The sequence below is a fragment of the Cricetulus griseus genome, chromosome 2, assembly GCF_003668045.3.
Source record: "Cricetulus griseus strain 17A/GY chromosome 2, alternate assembly CriGri-PICRH-1.0, whole genome shotgun sequence".
In the NCBI taxonomy this organism is placed as follows: domain Eukaryota; kingdom Metazoa; phylum Chordata; class Mammalia; order Rodentia; family Cricetidae; genus Cricetulus; species Cricetulus griseus.
In genome coordinates this window covers 83826784-83847219 of record NC_048595.1, presented here as the reverse complement: position 1 = coordinate 83847219, position 20436 = coordinate 83826784, and the positions used below count along the sequence as shown (strand labels likewise).

At 45.7% G+C, this 20436-nt stretch overlaps 2 protein-coding genes across 2 annotated transcripts in view; one reads left to right on the top strand and one right to left on the bottom strand.

The window, feature by feature from the left end:
• Positions 1 to 8110, top strand: part of Snx30 (sorting nexin family member 30) — a 101549-nt gene extending 93439 nt beyond the window's left edge. Inside the window, exon 9 of the mRNA XM_027402992.2 lies at positions 2311 to 8110. Coding sequence (XP_027258793.1) covers positions 2311 to 2370 — 60 coding nt within the window. The 3' untranslated portion in view covers positions 2371 to 8110. The remainder of the gene's footprint in view (positions 1 to 2310) is intronic.
• Positions 8111 to 10402: 2292 nt separating this feature from the next.
• Positions 10403 to 18898, bottom strand: Slc46a2 (solute carrier family 46 member 2). Its single transcript, XM_027402991.2, has 4 exons — positions 17782 to 18898; positions 16404 to 16487; positions 15661 to 15817; positions 10403 to 10941 (listed from the first exon to the last, which is right to left on the bottom strand). The coding sequence occupies exons 1-4, from the start codon at positions 18896 to 18898 to the stop codon at positions 10884 to 10886; spliced, it is 1416 nt and encodes a 471-aa protein (XP_027258792.1). The 3' UTR covers positions 10403 to 10883.
• Positions 18899 to 20436: the final 1538 nt, after the last annotated feature.

Genomic DNA, 20436 nt, shown 5'->3' with positions numbered 1-20436 from the left:
TGGGGTCTGAGTATGAGTGTTTTTGAGCAAGTGATCAGGGTGTTGGAAAGACTAGAACTGCAGCTTCCTCCTCCCAGATGTTTACAGCTTGAGACTGTTCACCTACAGAGATCTACTGATACTAGCTAGCCCCTCCCCATGTGCTGTACCTAATAAACTCACTGAGGTTCCATGTTGCTGGCATTAGGAGCCCTCTATCAGAGTGAGCACACACCCGCCTGATCCCAGCTTTGCTGCATGTGTGTCTGTATGTTTGTCCTTTCTCCTTCTCCATCCCTAGTCAGGGTTCCAGGACCCAAGCGTGTGGTCAGGTCAAGTTATGTGACAAAGAAGATTTTATGATTTTCAATTTAAAGCTAAAGAAATCAATACTCACAGAAGTTTAAAAATTCCACACAAGCCGGGCCACCCATAAGTCTGGATTGTCCCCACACACAGTCAGCTTCGGAGACAGCGGCCACACACTTTGAGAAACAGCCTTGCTTCCTCAAAGGTAGGAAGCTCCCCACATGAAGTCAAGGCCTCCTCCTGCTGTGTTAGGCAAGGCTCCTGCCAATCCCTCCATTGTAAGTGCTAGTCATTTTCACAGGAAGATTGTGAAGATAAAGGAAAATGCAGATTCAAGTTACCAGAACATACTCAGCTTGTGGCGAACACTCAATAAAAGTTACCTTGATGTTCTTACTTCCCATACTAAAACCAACCATCTCTAAAATCCCAGAAGGCAAACTCAGGCCCTATCTTCTTCTTCCCATTTTCCTATAAACAGACCTGGTCTTGGCTTCTACTATTTGACATTTTTTTCCCTGTACTTTTTGTATGCAAAGGCTTGTTTACAAAGTTGATTAACAGTTGGAATTGCACAACCCTCTAGGCATCCTCAGTCCATGAGAGATGCATTAATGATGGATTCCTAGAGGTAAGGGTGAAGGAACTGAGTTAAAGGTAAGGAACAGGAAGAATGTACTGGGGGGCGGGTCTAGTGGAATGGGCACAAAATAATGTTTTATTGTCAATGGAAATAACATTTGCTCTGATCCTTAGAGCCAGAGATCTGACAAACATACTGTAGGCAAAGGAAACAACACCTGTAAGGTTCCTGAGCAAGAAAAGAGCCAACACATTTAAGGACCGAAAAGAAAGTTTGATCAGTCACAGTTCCTCTTGAGACATGCAGAAGGACCCTTGTAGATAGGATGGGATAGCTTAGAGTTTGGAATTCTATGGACTTCCCTTCAGGTCCATCGTTGAAAGCAAGCCTTACCGTATTTAGGACAGGCTTCTGAGTCTCCCAGGAAGGTATCAGGGAGAAGTTTCATCACTCCTCTTTCTACTTGATGACCTGATGATGCCTCTCTCCTCCCACCTCTGCAGAATGCCTCCCCAGGTGACTCAGATGGAGTCCTCCTTCACCCCAAGGCTGTCAATTACAGTGGATTTTCCCTTCCCTTTTGCAAGAGGCTCTTCAGAGGGAGGAACATGTCGACTGAGCCAGCCACACTCAGAGGCAGCGCCCAAGTCTTCTAAGTTCTTGGCCTGTCATAAGGACCTGGAATGAAAGGAACTTGCAGTGAAAGGAATATCAGTGTGCATTCATGTTCTGACTATGAACCATGTGACACTGAATATAAAATACATAACAGTATATGGGCCTAATAAAGCCTCATAGTTGGGCCAGTGAGATGGCTCGATAGAGTGGGTAAAGGTGCCAAGCCTGACAGCCTGAATTTGATCTCCAAAACACACATGGTGGACGGAGAGAACTGGCCCCTTAAGGCTGGACATGTACCCCTACCCTTCACATACACAGGAATAATTGTAAAAATTGTTGGACTCCCTTCTCCCCATCTTTGGGGGATATCTAAGAGTGGCCCAAATAAACAGACCAAGCTTAAGGTTGATGAATAAGAGCAAGTTTTCCACCCACCCTGACTCGGGCAGCTGGCCTTTCATGTTTATATCTTTGTACAAGCCCCACCCACACCTCCAACAATGTCTTCATGGGTACTCAGAACCTGTGTCCTCATCAAGAGTTTCCTGCCTGATCTAGTTTTTGCTTAGTCAAAGGAAAGAGTTTTCTGAGAGTGAATCCATCACCACTGCCTGGATGTAGGTTTGGCACTATCATGAATGCAGGCAAGCTTTGTAAGGGCATTGCTCTTTCATATTCCAGACAAATCCCTGTCACCTCCTCTATTGATATAGTTTTGATAACACAGGTAGGTGCCACTAGACAAAGGTGACCCAGCAGGATCAGGATTGACAGAGTAACATTAATCAGCTGACCTTGTATGCATGTTGTCGTTTCAGTGCCTCATGGCGTGGGAGTCGATTATTCCACTACTGCAAGAGAAACAAGAGACCAAGTAGATTTGTTCTTGGGACAGAGAGACTCTTCTGCCTCCACAGGGCATGACACGCTGAACCAGAATGTCCCTGCAGTGCCAGAGAGGTGGAGAGGTGGCGGTGGGAAAGCAGCATAGCAGCCCCCCCCACCCCCGTTTGTGTACTGTCTCCCTCCCTCTTCCCCTCCCCCTCTCCCTCTCCCTCCCCATAGTTGTTTTCAGTTTAGTATTTATTCCTTGGAGGAGTCTATGGGGCTGTGATCATCTCGCAACAGAAGCATACCTCCATATTGTGAAGGAACCTCCTAAATGGAACACTACAAAGACTTGAAACTAAGGGACAGGACAACCCCCAGATGACACATGACATTGCTTTGGGGGGCAGCCCAATTGCTGTTGTGGGACAGAACAACAGCCCTGCTTTTCAGGGACATGGGAGACATGAAGAAGGCAGCTGTGGCAACCCTGTGACTCTGCACTTTGCCCCTGGGAGCATTGGCCTGTCCCGGCATAGGAGGTATAGGGACCTTCTTGGAAAGTCCTTAATTTACAGTGGCCTGTGGCTGTGACTGTGGCCTACTGCCTGCTCATCGTGAGTGGCATCTGTTGACTTGTTTCTGGTTCACATGGGTCCATTTAAATCAGTGTCTCTGTGTGCATCAATGCTCGAGTGAGCAAGCCAGCGTCCTTGTCCTTATGCGATGCCTCAGGAAGCTGAAGAGAATGCCCCTGGATCTTGTTTCTGACACCAGAATGCTACAGATGAGAAGCTTTTTGGTGTGAATTGGGAAAAGGTGCATTTTTCTCTGTGACTGTATTAGTGTTTTTGTTTTGCTTGTTAACCTTCATTGTGGTTGGGATTAGACCTGTTAGGAAACACCTGCTGTTTAATGGTCAGTGACTCTCCTGTGTGCCAAGCCCTCCCCCAATGTCTGCTTTGTGCAATTTGCCTTAACCTCACCAAAAATGTCTGGTTTAATACTTCCTATCATGCCCACTGAATATCTGGGCAACCTTGCAGTGAGGGCTGGTGTATCACATTGTTATGACTGTCAAACTTGTAAGTTAAGTGTGAATGTTCTATATGAGGGTTTTAACCCCTAAACTTCTGTGGTCTGGAGGAATAATATCTGAAGGGCCCTTAGAGATGAGAAGAGAGACACCAGGACTTGTGCTTCTGACTATATGGAAATCTCCATTTGCAGCCAAAATATGAGGACTGCTGGCTGGGCTTAAAGTTTTCATTTGAAACTTTTCAAATTGCCATAAAGTCAGCAGTTAGAAAGGATCTCTTTCAGATTGTTCTCGTTGAAAACAAGCTGCAGAGTGTGTTCTTTCATCTGTGGCTTTGCTAAAAATCCATAAATCTGAGCCTCAGGTAAACAGAAGGGGTTTTGTTTGTTTTAAAATGAAGCAGTCCAGTTACTGCTTCACGTACAAATTAATTTGCAAATTCCAATCAACACACAGCATGCTGAGGTCCTGTCATTCCCTCTCTGAGTTGGACCTCCAGTCAGCTGCATCTGAGACATTGTAGACAGCAGCTAGACAGCATGGAACTATTTGTCTTTTCTTTACATCTGACAAGTTTATGATTGAAATAATAATTCCTGAAACTATTGGTACTTGCCTAAACCCCATCTGTGCCATCCTAAAATCCTTTGATGTGAATTTTGTTTGGTACAAATAGAAACGACCCACTGAAGCAGAGGGTAAGAACAGTCTGTACTTACCCAAACTTCAGTGGCTCAGCATCTCATTCTACCTCTAAACCATTGGGTTGGTGTGGGTGTGAATGCCAAGAGCCAGCCCCAGCATGCTGGTAGAGTCAGGTCATATATCTAGTCACCAACAGGGCTCCATTGATGTATGTCATGAGACACCAGACTGGCCCAGCAGTGATGGCCATCTTTGGGAAACATGAAACCTTGCTGTGTAGACTGTGTGCTTGATAAGTGTCCAGTGTACTGATGCTTGGAAGGAACTACAGAAAGTATTAAGGAGAAGCTACCATTTGATGTCCAGCCAATTGCTGAACCCCAAGTCAATCCTGAATGCCGGTTAGCTACATAAGAAGGAAGCCCTGTGAAAACAGCCCTGGGCTGCACTGGGAAATATAGGAATGGAAGCAGGGTCCTCAGGCATTCCCTTGTGAGACACTGGATTTCAGGGAGGGCATCTTGAACTTTTTGTCTTGTTCTGTTCTTTTGGCCAGCAAGCAAGATTCCAGAAAGGGCTGGAATATTGGAGACTTTTGGTCCCCTAGGAACGATGTCAGTGGCCGAGCCAGGAACACCCATGCACCAGAAGGCACTCTTGTCCCTGTCTTCAGGCTCTCATGGTGAGCTGAGGAGGCTGGCCAGAGGAAAGGGGCAGGTAGACAGTGACAGGGCCTCCTGCCCTCCTACTCCTGTGGCTCCCTCAGTCCCCGGAAGCTCAGCAGTCACAAGCATTTGTTTCCTCTTGGCCAAGCACAAAAGAGATTCCCCCACAAAACATAGCTCAGAGACTACGGTGCCGGTGCTGAATGCCGAATGCCGAAATGCCTCCGAGAAGCTCCATTAGTTCCTTCTGGAGCCTACAAAGCTTCTGCCTTGAAGTCACAGATCCCTCTTGTTTATTTTCCATGAGACTTTGCCTTGAGGGTAGAATGAGCTGAACCTCAAGCAGAGGGATAGTACATAGATTTTGAGGCTTTGAATACATGACAGTAAAATGAAAGTTGGCCCTAGTAACTGCCCAGGTCCTGAGAAATGGAGGGTTTGTTCATTGGCTTAGAAATCTGTCAAGGTAAAAAGAGAGAATTCTTAAAACCAAGGAGACTAGAGAGATGCGAGTGTTTACACAACACTGTTGTGGTTTGTAGCAGTAAAGGATATGCTAATGCTGGCAACTTGTAAGAAGAATCTGGGCTGCTCTGCTCAAAGCAAGGAGGCTCTGCACTGGAGTAAGGAGGGACTCATGTCTCAGCCTGTGTGGGCTTGGGTTTACCCTCTCCTAAGGCTCAGTCATGATTGTTGGTGAGTCGTTGCAAGTAGGCTTAGGGGGAGGCCTTGGCTTGGTGCTTAACCAAGCTACTCCTGAACTCACCAGGCATTTCCCCATAACCAACATAAGAAAAGCCCAGCATGCCTGGGGATACAAGTGGAATGTAAGTCTCTTTATGCCAAATGGGGGCCACATGGAGTGTGCTCTAGATGCTGAGTAGAGTGTACTCTTTCTATCTCAACAGGAGGAAACTGTCCGTGCACACTGTAGCCTTGGGTGAAGGCCCAATGAAAGTTCTGATTTTAGAAGTAAGCATGATGGCAATGTTTCTCTTTTAGGACAACACCCAAAGAACACTCAGACTCTGTGACTCGGTCCTGTTCTATGGCACTGAAGCCCTAGGTAGCTGGCTCTGTTTCAGTGAGGTCATTTGAATCATAGTAACGTCACTACACTACACTACACTACCCTGAGCTGGTTGGGGTGGGTAAAGCCAAGGACTGCCTTAGCAGCTGCATTGGCCATACTAATTTGGGTCTTGGAGTGGACTGGAACTGGCCTCTCTGGCTAGGTGGAGCTGGCGACCCTAAAGGGTGATTCTTTCAGAGGATCAGCTTCTGTGGCTGGGGCAGGGCACTCTCTTCTGGCCCCTCACCTTCTCACAAATGGTATTTGGAAATCAAGTAAGCTAAGCATAGTGTTAGGGGACTTTGGTCATCTTCATTTACAAGATTATGTTGGGGATTTGGGGTTTCCTTCTCAGTCTCAAAAGTCTTCAGGCTGGCAACAGATTCTCCTCAGGTAGCAGGTGGCACTTAGCAGTACAATTAAGGAAAATTACCTCCTGGCCAAATAGAGATGCAGTAGGTGTTGGGGCTGCTTGCTTCCTCCCTGTTTATAATTTAGTAAATAATGAGGGATTCAATTTTTTACCAACCTACTCTGTAGGTTGTCAGTGTTCTGTTTTGAAGGTGTCCCCATGGTTGCACACATCAGAGGACAGCGACTTTGTCTAGGCTGGGGTGAAAACTCTCTTAAATGGGCAGACCATTCTCTCTTAATCATATCTGTTTGAAATATTCCTGGGTATGATGGACTGCCCAAATCTTTATGTGTGGAAAAAAACAAAACAAAAAACCACATCACTATTTTTAACTACTGTAGTTTGTAAATAAGTGATCTGAGGTGGGGGAAACTTTTAAAGAGACCAATAAGATGTCTCTCTCATATCTGTGTTTTTAGCACTTGAAAACCAACATATCTAGAAAAAGCCACAGACTGTTAAAAACCTAACTGTAGTTCTTAAAACTGTCAGTACCCACTAATTGCCTTACTCCTCAGCTAGTGTTTAAAAGAGTTTGCATAGAAAGTTTTACATGTGGAAGCAGATGGTCTAGAAACTTAATATAGGCCATCTTCAGTCCCATTAAAGTCACAAGCCAGAGGTGAGGGTCACAGAAGGAAGGTGGCCTTTTGGGAGGTGAGACTAAATATTGCTGTTGCCAAATGGTATTTGAAATAATGTCAAGAAACAGGGACTATGTATGACACTCGTACTGTTTGATGTCTTTGAGTGAGAAAGACAAACTTGGTATGCGTTGGTAGTTTGGGGTGTAGAGTATAGAGACATTATCAGCAGTGACAAATCACATAGCTTCAGAGGATCCTCTAGATTGTGACAGAATGGGCCCCAGAGCACACTGGGATAGAACTCCTCCAAAGGTTGAAATGCCAAATAACATAAATGTGTTCTGTTGACTCATTAATATTAGAGCCAGTGGTAAAGAGTTGTCTATGTGCCTCTCCCAAAAGTACCGCCCAAGTATCAGGTGATTTGGGCTCTCCATGCAGTCCTGGTCAGAGCAGCTAACACCTGTGCACACTGCTGTTTGACAGGCCGGTCCACAGCCTTAGACTGATGCTTTGCCAGGAACAATGCTGGAGGGGAGGGAGGAGGAGGGATTTTTTTTTCCCTAGACTGCAAGGCAACGTGTGGATTGGTGTAACAGAGTGATGGCTGTGTCAGCTGGGCCTTCATCCAGGAACAAACTAGCACAAACCAGCATCTTTACCAGTCAGCACTGTCCACCTAGCCGGTGCTGAGGGTTGGGCTTCTCCCTCAGAGTCTCTGTATTTCTGTATGCCTGTTTCCTTCATGCCTGAGTCAGGAATGTATGGAGAGGCAGCCTGCATCTGACAGACTCCCATGAAACAAACTGCCAGCAAACTTTCTAACTCTCATTTTATCTGTTCAAAGGGAGATTATAACAAATTTTTGGACTTTTTTTTTATTTTTAGAAATTGTGTGTTTAAACTTCCAGAGAAAGAAGCAGGCTTCTGAGGTATGGTGTCCCACTGTGCTAGCTCTCTCTCCATGCTGCCATTAAGCCAAAACAAAAGTTGTGAGCATAAGTGCTTGAGAGAATGCGTGTTGATAAGAAAGTGATTTCTTTACAGATCCAAGTGTTTGTCTCATGAAACTACCAAAAAACGAATGTCACCTTTTTCTTTGTTATGGAACCAGAGATTATAAAAAGAAAAAAAAGTTGTTTTGTTGTATTTTTGATGCTGGCATGAAGTTCTTGTCCACTTTGGTTTTTCGTATATCTGTGTGTAAGAAATTCTGTTTGTTGTTTACTATGGAATTAGTATTACATTTTGAGGTAAACGAAGAATTTGTATTGCTTGATAAACTATTAGCTTGTAAATTAAAAAATTCTTTACCTCAGTTAACTTAAAGTAATGGACCAATAAATCTATAAAAGATGCTTTATTAATCCTGGGTCATGTGCTCATTTGTACCAGTTAGTACAGGGTTTTTTAAAAGTTTCTCTGAACAGTTGATAATTTGCTTGTGAGAATCAGAACATGCAGGGTAATGGGGAAAGGCATAGGTACACACGAACCTCGTATTCACTTCACAATAGGCCCTGCCACAATTTGTCCTCTCCTGCCTCTTAAAAGTTGGCACTGGTTTAGGGAGATAAACTGCTGTAGTATCATTGAGATTGACAAGTGGATGCTACATCAAGATTTCTTCCTGCATGGAACAATCGAAAAGCACATTATATTCTAGGTTGGGGCAGCCATTTCCTGTTGTTTTGTTTTCTGCCATGTTTTTGAGGCATTTCAAGGAAAAGTAATGCCTGTGGTTTATGGGAGTATTTTTGCAAAGGACAGAGCTTGAGTTCAGTTCCCAGTACCTGTCTCAGGTAGCTCACAACTCTGACTCACAACTTCTGGGATCCAAGGACCTCCTTTGCCTTCTCATCCTCACCTGCATGCACATTCCCACTTAACACACACACACACACACACACACACACACACACACACACACACACACACACGTAGTTTAAAATGAAGCTGGGCAAGCACATGTGAGGCAGAAACAGGCAGATTTTGAGGCCAGTCTGGCCTGCATATTGAGTTCCAGGTCAGCCAAGGCTCCATAGTGAGGTGCTCTTTCATTGGAAATAGGTATCATAATGATGATGAACTTAGCTTAGTGGTGATTAATTAATGCAATTAATTAACCTGACATCATTAGTCCAATACTACAGTGATATAAAATGGGGGCAGCAAGATGGAATAAAGAAATTTGAGACTTAAACTTCATTGTCTCGTTTAATAACTCTGGTTCTAGAACAGTTACATCTCTGAGCCTTCAACATTATGACCTTTGAGGTACAGACAAGCCTTCCCTATAGGGTTCTTGACAATCTAGTAACTGTGTACACAAAACGCCTGTCTGGTGGTCACTCACTATATGACAGCCCTTACCGAAGGGCTCCCCCTCTTACTTGTTTAAATATGTCCAAGTTAAATGTTAATGACTAAGCCTTTCCTATATGCTTAGTCAGCTGATTTTTTAAGGAGAGTTTATATACCTTCCCCCCTCCTTTTTAAAAAGGTACCGAGGTGAAGATACTGGAGGATTGGGGTCAGACTGGAGACCTGGAAAATGCATAGAAACAAATCACAAAAAACATGGTAATGGTTGGTGAGATGGCACAGCAAGTGAAGGGTTGGCAATCCCCAGGACCCACATGACAAAAGATGCACACACAACATACACATACAACCATGCACAGAAGTGATAAAGGAGAAGGTTGTAATGGGGCAGCTGGATTTAAGAGATAACTGTGAGAAAGGGAACTAAATCAGAGGTGATTTGGAGCCTTGCAGCCTGGCAGATGGAGGTGATGCTATTATATTATTCGGGGAAGAGAGAAAGGATACAGTAATCTTAAGTGGTGAGTGAGGGGAAAATAACGAGGGTTGTTATATTGGGGAACTGGAGGTGTTGACTTGTGTTGAGAACATTCTAGGGGCTGTGGGGAAGAAACAGATTTGGAGAACCAAGGACAGGGTCTTCGGTACCTCAAGAGTTCAAGATGCAAGGAGGGCAGAAGGAAGAGGATGGGGGTGGGGGGATGCAGGGAGGTTGGGAAAGAGGAGGAGGGAAGTCAAGTCAAGTTTTGATCATTTCCTGCAAGGGAATCAGATACAAGCTGTCCAAATGCCCTGACATTTAAATACACTCTCTATATTTCACTCCAGTTTGAGAATGCCACATCTGAAATTACAGGGGGATCCCACCAGGGAAAGAATGATTTGTACTGAACACTGTGAATATTGATTTTATTAGGAGATGATTCTGCCTGGTAAGCAAAAGGGACAATCAGCATAAGTAACTCAGAATAAGCTGGTGCTCGACATCCCCAACATCCACTCTGGAAACTATTGATTGAAAGTGTTCCTTTGCATATTTCACTGGTACTTGTTGAATTTTGCTGTTGTTGCTGGTTTTTTTTTTTTTTTTTTTTTTTTTTTTTTTTTGAGGCAGGATGTCATGTATTCCCAGCTGGCCACAAACTGGCAATACAGCTGAGGATGGCCTTGAACTTCTGATCCTTCTGCCCCTACCTCCCAAGTGTAGGGATTACAAGTGTGCACATCCATGCCTGGCTTCTGAGGTGCTGAAGATGAAAGCCAGGGCTCTGTGCATGCTAGGCAAGCACTCCACCAGCTGAGCTACACCCCAGTCCTGATATTTGCTTCCTTAGAGCAACAGTGGTAACACTACCCTGCACTTTGATGCTCTCTTGTTTCCAGTCAACCAAGAAAACTCACTTTTTCAAGATTTTTCATTAACTTGAAAACTATTGTCATGCATACAAAAATGTCAGTTTTTATAAAATGTCCATTTCATGTTCACTCCCCTTGGGCTGGTGAAATGCAGGCTAAGTCTTCCATGGAATTTCTAGCACTGTGCCTATGTGACTTGTTATCCCTCCATTGGAGTCTTTAAAACAGTGGTGGGAGAAAGGCTGAAAGGAGCCTGAACCCCTCCAGGATCTAGGATGCCTGTGTAAGCAGCTTGTACCCACAGACCCTAACATCTGCTCTGCAGAGGCATCCAAGAACTAGATTTTCTCCAATACCCAGAAAGTGATTTTTCCCTCCCACAGGGACCCAAGGTCATTGGAAGGCTGGAATGTGGATTTCGGGGACAGAACCTGGATATTACTGGTGTTTTCAGTTCCTTCATTTCTCTGCTCTCTCTCCTTGTTGGGGCCTTGGGACTTGTTTGTAGGCCACAATGCTGTAAGAATTTGCAAAAGAGAATTATAAAATGAGAGCTGGAATGAGGCAAAGGAGGGGTTTTCATCTCCACCTATGCCTGGGTCATTTCCCACCACTCTTTGTCACCAATAAAGGAAAATATAACTCCATGGTGCATCAGATGTTGCTGAGTGAGAAGGTTGGCTCTAGAGAACTCTCCAGATTCCTTCCAGTCCTGGGATAAAGAACTCTCCCTGTCTCAAGTAACATTGTGAACTAGACAGCTGCCCATCTTCCTAGCATCTCTTTGCCTCTTACTCTGGCCTAGTGATGACTTCCCCTGAACTGATCCCAAGCAGAGTCAGCTGACTCAACTTGATCAGTTACCGGTGACTTCTGAGGACCTTCTGTCTGCACCCCCCCCCCCCCCAGCGCTGGGGTTGCAGTTGCTTTTACATGGGTGCTAGAGATCTGAACTCTTATCTTACAGGGCAACCATTTTACCAAGCTGTCTTCCTAGTCCCAGTCACTCTTGTTATTTTAAGACCCAAGGCTGGGGCTGGCCTGGAACTTCTGATCCTCCTGCCTTCACTCTCTGAGAGCTGGGATGCCAGAGATGGCCCACCATGCCTGGTTTATGCTGTGTTGGAGGTTGAACCCATGGCTTCATGCATGTTGGGTAAGCACTGTACTAACTGAGCTGCAGCCCCAGCCTCAAGTGCCACATCCTTTTGACAGAGCATGTATTCATTAAACAGATCCTCCTAGAGAAGGGGCTCTCACCCTTCTTAATGATGCCACCCTTTATTTAATACAGCTCTCATGTGGTGACCCCAACCATAAAATTATTTTTGTTGCTACTCCATAATTTTTCTACTCTTGTGAATTGTAGTGTAAATATCTGATATGTGACAACATATCTGGGCAACACAGAGCACCTGTGAGTACCTGTGTGTGAGGGTAGGGGAGGTTTTAGAGACAGATAGCCTCGTGAAGGCTTTTTTAACATCCCCCTGTTCATGTCAAAAAGAGCAGGCAAGGAAGACAGTTTCCCACAGTAGCTGTGACAATGCCTCCCCTTTGTTATAAGGACCAGACAGGGTAGCCCGCACCCCCTCATGTATAGACAGGGTGTTGGCAACTCTGGCCTAAAGACCTCTCCTGGCATCAGGAAGGAGAATGCAAACAGTAACTGGTCAAGCCTTCTGACTTCTGTGTCCTCCTCTGCTTTAGCACACCTTCCTGGGACAGTCTGTGATTGGAATGTAGCCTTTCCTTCTGAGGCTAGAGACCCCACAGGTCTTTTCTCTTGCCTTTACTTAATGACTGATGGCACAACAGCCTAGACACCTGTAGCTGGCAGAGATTTTTCAGATTCTCATTGAGTGACCTCAGGACAAGGGAAGGCCAGGGAAGCACTGCTGTTATACCATGCATGTTCAATCTTAGCTGTACATTCAAAATGACCTGTCAAGTTTTAAAACAATGTCTATTCCAGGAAGTGCCTCGGATCAACTGAGTCTCAGTCTGTGGGGATGGGACCTGAGAGCAGTCATCTTGAAATCTTTACTGGTCATTCAATGTGTGGAAATGTGGCTTTGTCTGTACATGGGTTTCTACTGCTAAAGGACAATGGAGGAAGCACTTAGCAGGTAGGTGCTCGATCCACATGAGCATCCAATCAGCTGCTCAGGCAAATGCTTCCAGAGCCTCTGCCTGCTTCTGGGACACAAGATCATGAAGATCCTGTGTGGCTAATTAAGATTTGGTGTAGGACTGGCAGGATGGTTCTGCAGGTAAGGATGCTTCCAGAGGTCAAGGGTTTTGTATTGGCCTGTAACTCTATCTCTAAGGGATCCAACACCTTCCTCTGGCCTCCAAGGGCATCTGAACATGCATGAAATGTTTTAAAAGAGATTTGGTGCAGGGCTGGTAAGATGGCTTAACAGGTAAGGACACTTGCCACCAAGTCAACCTGACAACCTGAGTTCAATTCCAGATCCTACATGGTATAAGGAGAAGAGAGTCAACTTCGACACACAACACACACACACACACACACACACACACACACAGAGAGAGAGAGAGAGAGAGAGAGAGAGAGAGAGAGAGAGAGAGAGAGAGAGAGAGATTAAGGAACTGGTGCAGAAACAAATGGCTGGATCCAAGTGCATTGGGTGAGGTGTCAAGGGCACCTGTTCCATGTGCCCTCAAATCTCTCCTTGAAGAAGGCAAGTCATCCTACTTAGCACAACACAGACAAAACTATAGAAGGAACCAGTCATTGCTTTTGCTGGTCTGTTTATAACTTTATGACTTACACTGGCTAATTAGAGTTATTTCCTACTATTGTTCTGGGGTATTTATTTAAGTTAGAGAGACTGCATCAGCCTTCAGTGAAAGAGGATTGTTACTTGAGTGAAACTATTAATCTATTACTCAGTTGACCAGGGAGTTGGACACCTCAAAAGTCTATGATATGCTAGCTCTCACCAAGTCATTCCGACCCATGCAGCCTGGATCCAATGGAAGGGTCTAATGGTTGGAAAGTCCTGGCTCAGTCCCCACACTTTAGGATATGAGACTTGGCCATGGCCCTCTACTTGGCTAGATTCCCTTGTGTGTTTGATTTTTGTTTTGTTTTGTTTTGTTTTTGTTTTGTTTTGTTTTGTTTTGTTTTGTCTCATGTTCCTCGACTACCAAATAAAGCAAACAGCCTTAATGATGGCGGCTCCTATCCCAGGAGGCCTGGCAGAGACCTATATTATGCTACCACCACCCAAAACCTATATTATGATACGATGTGAGCATTCTAAAAAACAGCAACAACAACAAACAAACAAAAAGCCTTCACTACAGCCCCCTTCTAGACTGCCTTCAATTATTGTTTACTCAGCTGCTGTCATTGCAGCTGCTGCCAAGACTACCTGGTAACCAGGCTGGTGTCTCTAAGAGTAAGACTGTTAAGTTCCTTGTACCTTATGGCATAGCCTGTGGCTTTCCTGAAAGAGACATTTCTCTTAAGGCTAGACTCACTGGTATAAGAGAATTTCACTTCAGGGGAAGGTGTAGGGACTTGTAGCTACTGAACACTTCAAATGTGTCTGCAAAATGGAATTTACTGTAAGGATAACAATATATAACTGGATTTCACAGATTTGGTCATTTTAAAAAGTAAAACATTCCTATTGCCTGATTGCATATGCTCATTATATGTTGAGATATTTGGGTATCAGCTATATTATTATAATTAATTTCACCATCCTTGTTTTTTTCTTTTTGGAGTCAGGGTCTCATGTACTGTAGGCAAAACTCAAACTCATTATGTAGCTCTGGATGACAGTGAACTTCTGATCCTCCTGTCTCTGCCTCCAGATGTGCACACAGGATCACACTGGCTTCTACAATGGGAGGGATGCAAACTGAAGTTTTTGCATGCTAGGCAATCACTGTACCAATTAAACTACATTCCTGCCTTTTGTGTTTTAAAATGTGGCTCCTGCCAGATATAGGGGCACACACTTGCAATCCCAGTACATAGGAAATGGAGGCAGGAAGATGTAAGTTTGAAGCCAGGCTGAACTTTATAGCAAAACCGTCTCTCAGAGATCTGCTGCCTCTATTTCCAGAGTGCTGGGATAAAAGATGAACGCCACTACCAACTGTAGACCATCTTTCAAAATAAACAACAAACAAGAAAGTGGCTCCTTGGGCCTGGGGAGATGGCTTAGTGGTTAAGAGCACTTGCTGCCCATGTTCAGTTGATATCGCTGCGAGGACAGCTCTTTTCTGAAGGGAAATGGAGTAGCAGTGGATTGGGGGGAGAAGGGAGGTTGGAAGGGGCCTAGGAAGAGTGGAGGGAGGAAGAGGCTATGGCCAGGATGTATTGTTCGAGACAAAATTAAATAAAAAAGAAAGGGGGCGCAGAAAGAACACTTGTTGCTCTTTCAAAAGACCTGGGTTGAGTTCCCAGCACCCAGTTGGTGGCTCAAAACTTATCTATAACTTCAGTTCTGGAGGATTCCATCTCCCTCTTCTGGCCTCTGTGTACACTGCACGTATGGTACACAGACATACATGTAGACAAAACACTCATATACACAAAAATAAGTAAAATTCTTTAAAATTAATGTAGCTCCTTACCAAATTAAAAAACACAATCTCTCTCTGTCTCTCTCTGTCTCTGTCTCTCTGTCTGTCTCTGTCTCTCTCTTTCTCTCTCTCTCTCTCTCACACACACACACACCTTTGCTATTCACACTCATTTCTAGTGAAGCCAGAACTAACCCTTCTTTCCTTCTATTCTGCTGACTCCTCGGCTAGTGCCTGGCTGTGCAGCAGCTTGCCTGCTCATCACTGTTTCACATAGGAGATGGTCCTCCAGAGGAAGAGGTCAAGGGATTGTTGCCTAAGGCCTTATTGGGGAGCTCACATGTGCAATGGTCACTGAGTCCCTTCAGGGCACAGAGAAGAAACAGTCTTTGGAAGGGACAAGGGATCCTAAAGGGATTCAAATAAAAGATTTGGTTAGAATGGCTCCAGTGAGTTACTAACAGGCCCTCCAACTGTAAGGAAGTCTATGAAGCCCCTATAAATAAATCCATCTTATGAAACTGCCAGAGAGGAGCCCCATTTCTGTGTTCTTCTTTGAGAGAGAGCTTATAATTACAAAACAAAACAAAACAAAACAAAACAAGAGGTCTGTGGTTGATGTCAACACCAGGGCCCCAACCCACACAGCAGACAGTTTCTGTCTTACCCAATTGGGACAATTGCCAAGAAGGAGAGAAAGGAAGATAGGACAAAGCAGGTGCCAGCGAACTTGTCCAGGGTGAGCTGATAGATCTTGTTATATATGGTGGATGTCACCACACCAGTCAGAGCTAGACACTGCTGCAGTATGACAAACACCTTTCCTGTGGAAGAGACAAAGATTATCAAGAGATGTGCTATTGTCCCTTTCTTGTTCCCTCTACCTGGTTCTTGGGGGGCTCCAGAGATCTGCTCACCTAAGGGCTCCTTTTTTAGCTTCCATGGCTCCATTTGATGGGAATCTTGTCTCCATCTAGCTGGATGTCCCTGAAATACCTTTCTTTGACTCTGGCTTGTAGCGACTATCTTTATGAGTTTTTCCCACCCCGCTTTCTCCATTCTTTTTGCCCTAGATAGAAACCAGTATGCTTCTTATAAGTTTGAGGATGCTTCTAGAACTTGTGTATGTGTGTGTATGCTTGTGTGTGTATGTGAACACACAAGTGTGCACATAATGTGCATTATGAAGGCCAGAGGTAGACATAAAGCTCCAGGAATTCTCCCCTCGGCTCCCCAGCACTAGGATTACAGGTATGTATTTCCATACCAGCATTTTATATGAGTGCCAGAGATCCAGTCTTGGACCTCATGCAAACACTTTATCAACTGAGCCATCTCTCCAGCCCTGCTTCTGGATCTTCTGAGCATCTGTGACAGCCTGGGCTGGACATCCTGGAGAGATTCACTCACCGTAGGAAGAGTCCTTTATGAGTTTGGACATGGCTGATCGGATGGTCGTGATGGGGATAAGTGCGAAGAGCATGACGGCTCGAGCTGTAACAGATAGTAAGAACAATTCTCATTTGAGTTCAGCTTTAACCCAGGAGACCAGAACAAAGCAAAGGCTTCCCTCTCTTCCAGCCCCTCCCCACCCCCAGTCCCTTGGCCTTGACCTGGAAGCATTAAACTTCTCTGCTGGGAGCACCTGAGTAGCCCAGACTCTGAATCTCTGGCTCTTTCAGACAGAGTTCCCCTAGTTCAGCAGCCACACATCCCTAAAGCCCCATTAACTAGCCACATGCAGGTGGGGGAGGGGAGAGAAAGAGGAAGATAAAGGAGAGAGGTGGGCAGGAGGATGGAGAGACGAGGTGGGAATGACTGGAGAGAGGGACATTCCATCCTCTCTCCGTACAAGGCCTTCTTCATGGGACCTTGCTGTTTTGCTAGCTGTCTTTCTGAGGTGTACAGCCTGGGCAGTTCTCTGATAACCTAGACTTTTTCTTTCCGAATTCTTAGCTATTAGGCACATGCAGCCTACATAAGTTAACAGCAAATAAGCCTTTCCTTACCCTAGCCACATAGCAAATGCTCAATAGACATACAAAGCTCGTGGACGTTGTGTTGACAGACGAAGGCCACTTAGCAGCTGTAGAAAATTCTGTTGCAGCATGAATTCTAGAACTTTCTGCTAGAGGTTGTATGACCTCTGTCCTCCAGAGGAAACTTCTGTCCATGGTCTTATGGGAATGTACTCCATCGTTTGCAGAGCCAATGGAGCTCATTAGCACCAATTATTGAGAAATTCTATGTATTGTTAAAAAGTCTATATTTGGCCCTAATGATTTAGGGAACTTTTTGTGTGTCTTATCTCTTTAAAGCTAGAGAGAAGAGGACTGGGGAAGTGCTTAGTGCCAGACAACCTGAGTTCAACCCCTGAACCCACATGGTGGAAGGAGGAAATAAACTCTGACGAGCTGTCCTCTGACCATCACAGGTGTGTCACAATGTGCCCGTCTCCCCACTCTGATTAAATAAATAAAATTTAAAATGTATTAAAGTCAAATGGACCCATCTCCACTTAAGGCTGTCTGACAGCCTTCCTTCATACTTATTCCAAGATCCACTGACTACATCTCCTTGACCCAGAGTCATGGGTACCACTGTGGCAAGATTCAGTTAGCCACACAGGTAACACCCAGCACAAAACAGACAAACCCATTCCTGTCTCCCTTGTACCTCCTGAACTCCAAGTTCAGTCCCTTGTACTGAAATGGGACTCCCGGTCCACACCCATAAACTATGACACAGATTGCCAGCAGTGCCCTACCTCCATAAGCCTCAGACTTACCAATGTAGAACATGTATGTCTCCTTCACAAAGGCCAAGAGAAGGGCTCCAGTCGCAAAGGAGACCATCCCAATTATGATCATCGTGGTGTCCCGGAAGCAGCGGGAGAAGACTAGAACACCCAAGAAGCTGGTGATGAAGATTATGTATCCAGAAGCCATCCCATAGCCCAGCTGCACTTGGTTCCAACTGAGAGGCTCCTTTAGCACAAAAAGGGCCATGACATCCACTGTGCCCACGACAGCCAGGTCATAGACGATGGCACCCACAAATAGCAGGGTGATGATGGTTAGGGAGGGCTTCCTTTTCCCAGAAGTCAGAGGGTTCCCTGATACATTCTGCTTGTCCAGTTCATCTGGATCTAGGGTTCGATAGGTGCCCACCATGCCAGACACAGTATCTACGGTGGGGTATACATTGTTGGGCTTGGACACAGACTCAGGGACCTTCAGCACAAAGAGGCTGTAGAAAAGGGCAAAAGCCGCACAGCCCACACTGCAGGCAGTTAACAGGAGGCCTTGAGCAGAGTGTCCAACCATTTGCTTGAAGAGATGCCCCGAGGCCATGCTCCCACAGAACCCAGCCAAGCCCAGGACCAAATCGATGAGGATGAGGCGCAAGGAGCGGCGGCCTTCAGAGCTTCCCAGGGATCCCAGGGCCATGACGCCGGACCAATAAGCGGAGAAACCCCCACATAGCCCACTGAGAGCCGCTGCTCCGTACATCACCTCCACTGGCCAGTCCAGCATCACTTTGAGTAGGAGTCCGATGCGGCACAGCAGGAAGCCCAGCATTGATGTGCAGATAGAGATCTTGCGGTGGTAGCGGTCACTGAGCCAGCCTAGTCCATAGGCAGACAGTAGGGGTGTCAGACCCACCACGAGGTTGTAGATGATGTAGAAGTTGGAGATGGCCTTCTGCTGTTGGTCCTCCTGATGCCCCCTGAGCGACTGGCTGGCAGTGTGATTGGATGCGAAGGATTCTTTCACCACCAGTAGTAGTCCTGCATCGTAGAGGGAGCCGGCCACCTGGGTTGAGGCCACCACAGGCTCGATCCAAGTCCTCATTTGGAAGCCAGAGAGCCGGCTTCCCCATGGATAGGTGACTCCGGGACCCATGTAACCTGTGCGACAGGGGTCAGGGCTTGCTGTATGCAGACAGAAGCTTCCAAATCTGGGCTTAGTCCCAGAGCGCTTTTCAGGTGCACCTTGGGAGAAGTGCTGGGGCGGCCAGTGTGTGTGACAGTAGCTAGTCTAGCTGCCAAGGGACTTACTTACCTAGCTGCGGCCCCTCCTCCCCAGATCAGAAAAGTGGCGCTCCGCCCCAACCTCCACCGGGTCGGCTGAACAGACTGGAGACTGCCCAGTGAAGCCCGAGGCGAGCCTCAGTTCCCTCCCCACACATCCTAGAGCCAGCCATACAACAACCTGCCTTCACTGAGGACCAAAGTGCTGAAACTCAGACTGAGCCAGCTCTGGGACCCGCCCAGGGAGCTTTTCCAAATTCTTTCTCCTTTTGAGGCAGGTTTAGGCAGGGGTCTGATGCCTAGGCTTCTGCTTGATATAACTCTGAGGTATCAAGTTTTCTTTGTCAAAAGTAGGAGGAACCTTGGTGTGTGCAAATCTCTAGGTTCTAACTCCAGCACTATGTAAACCAGGAATGCTGGCGCATGCCTGTATTTCCAAAAAGTGGAGGCAGAAGGATCAGAAACTCAAGATCACCCTCAGTTACATAGTGTGTTACAAGAGACACTCTCTCTCAAAAAAAAAAAGAGAGAGAGAGAGAGAAAGGAAGGAAGGAAGGAAGGAAGGAAGGAAGGAAGGAAGAAAGAAAGAAAGGAAGGACAAACAATAAAGATAAAAGATGGTTTAGCAGGGAAAGACCCTGTTGCCCTTGTCAAGCTTTATGGCCAATCGTTCAATCCCTGGGACACACACCATAGAAGGAGAGAACCACTCGGAAGTTTGTCTCTGACCTTCACACACATATTGTAGTACAGGAACACACACACACACACACACACACACGATTAATTAAAAAAATAAAAATAAAACAAGAACTCACACTGTAAGAAGCTACTAGCAAACTTTCAAAGAAGTTAACTCTGGCAGCTGGTTGGGGCCAAAGGCTTCTCAGAGAAGTTCCTGTATGAACCGGCCTGCCCTGTTGGGCTCCAGTCTCAGCTTCCAGACCCAGATGCCCCTCCAGAGCACAAAAATGGACTCTGGGTTCAGTGGAGCTCACTGGAGACAGCAGGTTCTGTTGAGTAAAGATGGAGCAGAGACTCTTACTGCTTCCTAGTGGTTGCTCTTCCTGCCTCATGGCCTCTATCCTCTCCAGCCTGGGCTAAGATTTCCACTCCCCAGATCTCTGCTTTCTCCTTTAAGTACATGCTTCTGGAATGAGGATCAGGGTGATATAAGAATCAAAATACACCAAAGAGTAAGGTGGCCTTTCTCTTCCACTGGGATAGTTAAAAATCACACAGTCTCTCCACCTTCAACCCTGACACAATAATGGTCACATGACTGGCACCAATTCGTTACAAAAATAACACACTAGCCTGCCTGGGAGAATCTAAAAAGCCAGAAGGATAGATGATGAGCCTCTACAGTGGGTAGGGATTAGATTCCAGGTAGTACTTGTGTAATCATGT

Excerpts from the sequence above, each read along its gene's own strand:
- Slc46a2 (XM_027402991.2), bottom strand. The coding sequence starts at position 18,898 with ATGGGTCCCGGAGTCACCTATCCATGGGGAAGCCGGCTCTCTGGCTTC. Across the intron at positions 16,488-17,781 it reads GACATACATGTTCTACATTG|CTCGAGCCGTCATGCTCTTC; the intron begins GTAAGTCTGAGG and ends TATCTGTTACAG. Across the intron at positions 10,942-15,660 it reads TTGGCAATTGTCCCAATTGG|CATTGTGGCCTACAAACAAG; the intron begins GTAAGACAGAAA and ends AAATTCTTACAG.